Below are 5,463 nucleotides of genomic sequence, written 5' to 3'. Positions count from 1 at the left end.
ACAGGTCTGACAACACAGAGCAATAATTTACACAAATAATTTAATAAATACATAAATAAATAGAAAAAATGAGTTAGATATACTGTATAGTGGTAATACAGAAGGCTTTGTAGAAAATAACCATCATACCCAGCCAGTGATAAATAAGTGATCAAAAAAAAAACAAAAAAAAAACAAAAAACAATCAGATCAGTTGAGTTTAAGGCAGTTTTACAGCAGGAGTTTCTAATCCGAAGGCATTACCGGCTACACTAGTTCTTACTCTTTTTTGTTTTTAGGCAACAGCTACTGATCCACAGATCCACAAGCTATGTTAAAGCTAATCAGAGTGATGAGATAAGGTCTGTTCAGGCCTGTGAATTCTGGTTTTCATCGGCTACAGGTCGTCCCCTCTCTTAGGTCTAGAAGCTAATAGCACTTGTGCAGAGATGCTAGAAAAATAAATTAACAGTCTAACGCTTTTTAAGTGTTTGAAACATGATGTCAAAGATCCTTTAAGGGGGGAGGGCGGGGTTAAAGGCCGGGGGTTCAAACACACACCCAGAACCAGCTGATGTGTCCTTGAGCAAGGCACTGAATTCCTGCCTGCTGCAGGTGAGCGGCTGACCTCTGACCTTTACAAATGGACGCACGTGAGTTATCATTATGACATTTTTGACACTTTCTGTTTGCTGCTGGAGTTACACTGCAAAAACAGCCTTTCATTTCTCACTTTACCTCAATCTGGAGGCAGGTCATTTGAGAAAACATAGTTCCAATTGATTCTTCTATAATTTGAGGGTTTTTTGTGATTAACATCGCAAAATAAGACAAAAACAAACAATCCAGCAGTTTTGGGTAAAAGTCTTAAAATACTTAAATTAGAAAAAACTGTTGAATTTTTGTCTCTTATCAAATAATTGCCAAAAAAAAAATAATAATAAAAATCACTCCCGTCAACAACACTGAAGTCAACCAGATTTATACGTTCTCACCAAAGTGCCATACATGAGGATGAGGATCTTTTTGCAGTGTAACTCTGAAAATCGTCTCAGAAACAAGGCTGGACTTTGTCATCTTGTTATCTGACAGTGCGGACGGTGCCCTAAGTCCCGGATCAGCAGGATCAGCAGGCGGGGCGGAGCGGCATCTGCAGCAGGATCACCTGCCGGTTCTCGGACGGGTGGCATTTGTTGATGTGTCTGGTGAGTCCCGGGGAGCTGTAGAAGATGGCGGGGCAGTATTTGCACGAGTAGACCTGTGAGGAGTGCAGCAGGCGGATGTGCCGCTCCTGGCTGCCTCTGTTGGTAAAGTTCTCCCCGCAGACCGGACACAGGTGGCAGGTGGAGGAGCTCAGGTTGAGCGGCGCCGCGATCTGCTCGCAGGGCGGCGCGTCCTCCTCCTCCGCCGGTTTTGGGGAGCCGTGTTGTGACGCCAGGTGTTTTCGCAGGTAGGCTTGGCGTTTAAACTTTTTCCCACAGTGATTACAATCATACAGCCCTTCCTCTGAGCCGGACTCGGACGGCCCGGGGCTGGGTGTGTCCCTGTCACTAGAATCCTTCGCTTCATCCGTTTTACCGGACGCGCCCACCTTGTCGCTCTCCAGATTCTGAGCACCGGAGGCTCCGCTCTGTTGTTTCGGTTTGTGCCACCGCCGGTGCGAGGCGAGGTTGGCCGGACAGCTGAACACCTTGTCACACTCAGGGCACCTGTACTCAACACGGACTATCCTGGAGCACTTGTGCTGCGCCAGAGCGAACGGGTCTGCGTACGCCTCTCGGCACAGCTGGCAGACAAACTCACCCAGTGGGTTGTTGTCTCCTCCGGCGAGCTGGGGTCTGGGAGGCTTCTGGTCCGCGGGCGCCTCTTTAATCTTGAGCCCGAGGACCGGAGATGTGGTGACATCATCCTCAAAGTGCAGTTTCCGGATAGCTTTGGTTTTCTTGGACGGCGGTTTGCCTTTGCGCTCGGTGTCACTGGACGCTCGTTTGGTCCCGGCGGTGGGATGCGACCCGGTGGACGTGGCGCTGGTCTCGGTGCGGCTGCTGTTGCTGGAGCCGATTTTCAGGTCCACCGGGGCGAAGAGGTGGTCCAAGGCGGTGAGCGCTGCTGGTGTGGGGAAAGACTCTGCGGAAACTGGTGATCCGAGATTGAAGCGTCTCTCGAAGTACGAACGGTCGTGGTCCTGGCTGACAGGGCGGGTGGGGCTGTAGAGCGCCTGGTACACCGCCTCTGGGTTCCCGAATTGCACCGGTTTAGCGTCCTGCTCCGGAGCTGTGGCCGCCGCCCCGCAGGTAGGCGTCGGCGTCTGTGAGCGCGCCGGGACGGTGGACAGAGGCGCAGAGGAGGACGGCGGCAGCGGCGGCAGCACCGGCGGCGCGTCAGCCACTGTTTGCTCCGCTTCCTCCTCCTCAGACCGAACCCGGTACGATACCGGGTTGGTTTTCTTGTTCCTTTTCACCAAAAATCCTCTCGGCATGTTCGCGCTGGACGGAGAGCTGAAGGCACTTTGGACGCTGCTGCGGGGAGAAGAAATCCACTTTCAGTCGCTTGCGGACAGAAACATCTGATGCGTCCTTTTTGTTTGTTTCCTCCTTCTATTGATCCTCTGTTCTCCTCCCGAGGTGCTTTCACCACGACATAGCTGCACTCTTTTTAAGGCGACATGATGACATTGTTCCCGTGCCCCCTTGTTGCCTCATCCCCGACCAATCAGAAGGAGCCGAGGTCCCCTGTGGATTTGAGGAGTGGGTGTGGGAGGATGGAGAGGCTGGTGGAGGAGGAGGAGGGGGGTGATGGAGGGAGGATTTGCAGATTGCAAAGCAGATGTACCTGAGGGTTTTATTGTATTTCACCCCCCTCCCTACACACACACACACACACACACACACTCACACTCATTCCACACACACTCTCCTCCGCCTCCTCCTCCTCGTCTCGACCGGCACACGCCAGGAGCCTCCTGCTTTTACGGTCTGATGAGTTTGTATAGAAATCTACACGTGCCTCGGCTTTACGTGTCTCCTTTGGGTGGTGGGGCTCTGATTTGTCCAAAAGGGAGACATCCGTCCAACATAACGGCGTCAAGAAGAGGTGACTGGAAAAATAACAGTGAGGAAAAGTGGAAAATGTAAAGTTGCAAAGTTTAAATCAAAACGCAGAAATGTTGTTTCGACGCGTTTAAATTCCCGTCGGAGGAAAACGTGAGACCAGTTTCAGTTATGAAATAAAAACGAAAACGAATACGGATTAAAATGTGATTTTCCTGGGGAAAAGAATCGGATCACCAGCTCTTTACTGAACCGTTTTAAGGCCCTGGTTCAGGGTCAGAGTTAGAGAGGGTCAGCGAATTTCCAGGAAAACTAAACATCCAAAAAACTGACCTGCGGTGAGCTTAAAACAAATAACCGAACAGCAAACAAACAAATCATCACTTCAAACCACTGTGGCCCTGCAGCATGTGCGCTGGCGTGACAGTTAACTCCGGACATATGAATCCGTCATTTTACGCATACAGAATTAATAACGAGAGGAGGGTCTCCTGCTTTGCATCACAATGGCAGCGCTTGTGCAAGCTGTAGACCCGCAGTGATTGAAAAGGAAATTGCACAGTCGAAAAAAAAAGGGAGCAGCAGCAGCAGCAGCAGCAGTAGTAGTAGTAGCGGGGGCCCCCAGAAGCAATCTGGGCCCCAGATACTGTCGGCGCGTGCTGTGCGTAATCAGTGCGCTCTTTCTGTCTCCAAATGGGGCAAACCGAGATTATCCGCGGGTTAAAAACATCAAACCCAATTCCTGCACGTCACATCTGACCCGGTCAGTCGGACAGGAGTCTGTTCTCCACCGTGAAGGATGACGGGATGTCATCGAGGAGACCTCTGAGATATTTGAGTTCAGTGGTTTGTGCGCACGCAGAAATGAGCGCGTGGAAGTTAGAGGTGTTTGGAGCAGCAGGTTTCAGCTGATGAGTCACTGTTGAGCTCAGGATCAGTTTTTACTGACTGGGTCACACTGCGGTGTCCAGACTCAGAGCTGATACAGAAAAACTTCCTTCACCTAAAATATCTTGATGTTTTAAATTTAGATTTTCTCTGAACTAAAAAAAGTTTACTCACCAAAAATCTCCATCTAACCAGCTTCCTCTGGCCCATTACTGAAGCTGAAGTCATCTTCTCCAATCTCAACCTTTTCCACTATAAACCAATCTTCCTGATAAAAGCAACAACCTTCCTCCTCCTGTTTCGTTTTTCAGGACACAGTGTTGATGTGAAATTCCTGAAACAGGCTGATCTGCAGATCTGCTCTGGAATCAGGTTGAAATAAATTCACTGTACAAACAAACTCTTCCAAAAACACAAAAACGCCCTTTAGCACCAGCTGGAGAATCACATGATGCAGCTACAAGAGGTAAATGCAGAAAAGACACTCATTAATATGCTGTAATCTGACTTCACTCAAAACTAAGCACCATAAATGTCCTTTTGAGAAAGTCACACCATAAAAACACTATGAAGGGACAACTGAACTGTTTGAAAACAGAAGCTGGAGAATATGAAACATGATGCAGCTCCAACAGGTAAAACGCACAGAGGAAACACACACACGTCAACACCACAACGTCCTTGTGCGAATAAAGTCCTTGTGTAAAATATACTGTGAATGCAAACATTCCACAGGAGATTAAAGCACAAACGTAAAATACCATTAAAAAAATCCATAAACTATTTAGAACCGAGGACACGACAAAACAGTGATATTTGAATATAAGAACACAAAAGTTACTGTAAATTAAACTATATATACTTCTACACTGCTGAGCACCACAGACACACAGTGCACCCTGAGTGTCACAGACAGATTAACTGTCCTTCTACATGTTAGATTATTACTGAACTGTCACAGTGACTTTTCCCTCTGCACCAGCAGCGCCTGCGTTTTTTCAGCCTGCAGCTGTTTGCAGGACATATGTTGGTTGTGTGTGCGGTTATTTTCCTGACAGACTTCAGTTCAGGCTCATTAGCATACAGCTGTAGAGTGACACCCTCCCCCTCCTCCTCCCCCCTCCTCCCCCTCCAAAAAGCCACACATCCACTTTCATCTCCAGCCACTATACGGGCCGTGGGATTGGTCACGCTGCTGCAGAGTCACAGAGGGGAGAGGTCACGCTCAGTTACAGTTGGAACATTGTGCAGGAGATGGTGTTGGTCAAACTCTAACCTGTTGTTTAAATGAGTAAAATGTTCTGTATGTCTCTACAGTCTACGATAACGCCTCTTAGATTCATTATATTAAAGGACAAATCTAAAGAATTTATCACATGCAGTTTCAGACTTTATTCATGGGAGGTAATATCTTTTTCACTATCCACCTGTCAAAGCCTGAAGCCTACATTACCCATGATACAACCGAGCTGCTAACTTCAGGACACAAAGTCCACAATCTTATTCTCTTCAGTGAGAATAAGATTTTAATAAAGTGTGTTTCTGT

At 48.1% G+C, this 5,463-nt stretch overlaps 1 protein-coding gene across 1 annotated transcript; it reads right to left on the bottom strand.

Moving 5' to 3' along the window:
* Positions 1–1,002: 1,002 nt before the first annotated feature.
* insm1a (insulinoma-associated 1a) lies at positions 1,003–2,473 on the bottom strand. Its single transcript, XM_041064674.1, has one exon. The coding sequence runs from the start codon at positions 2,456–2,458 to the stop codon at positions 1,106–1,108; it is 1,353 nt and encodes a 450-aa protein (XP_040920608.1). The 5' UTR covers positions 2,459–2,473; the 3' UTR covers positions 1,003–1,105.
* Between the last annotated feature and the right edge of the window lie 2,990 nt (positions 2,474–5,463).

The sequence above is a fragment of the Toxotes jaculatrix genome, chromosome 19 (genome assembly GCF_017976425.1).
Source record: "Toxotes jaculatrix isolate fToxJac2 chromosome 19, fToxJac2.pri, whole genome shotgun sequence".
Classification (NCBI taxonomy): domain Eukaryota; kingdom Metazoa; phylum Chordata; class Actinopteri; family Toxotidae; genus Toxotes; species Toxotes jaculatrix.
Note: the sequence above shows the minus strand (reverse complement) of the source record. Positions and strands in the feature narration are given on the sequence as shown.

Coding starts and splice junctions, on each gene's coding strand:
- insm1a (XM_041064674.1), bottom strand. CDS start 2,458: ATGCCGAGAGGATTTTTGGTGAAAAGGAACAAGAAAACCAACCCGGTA.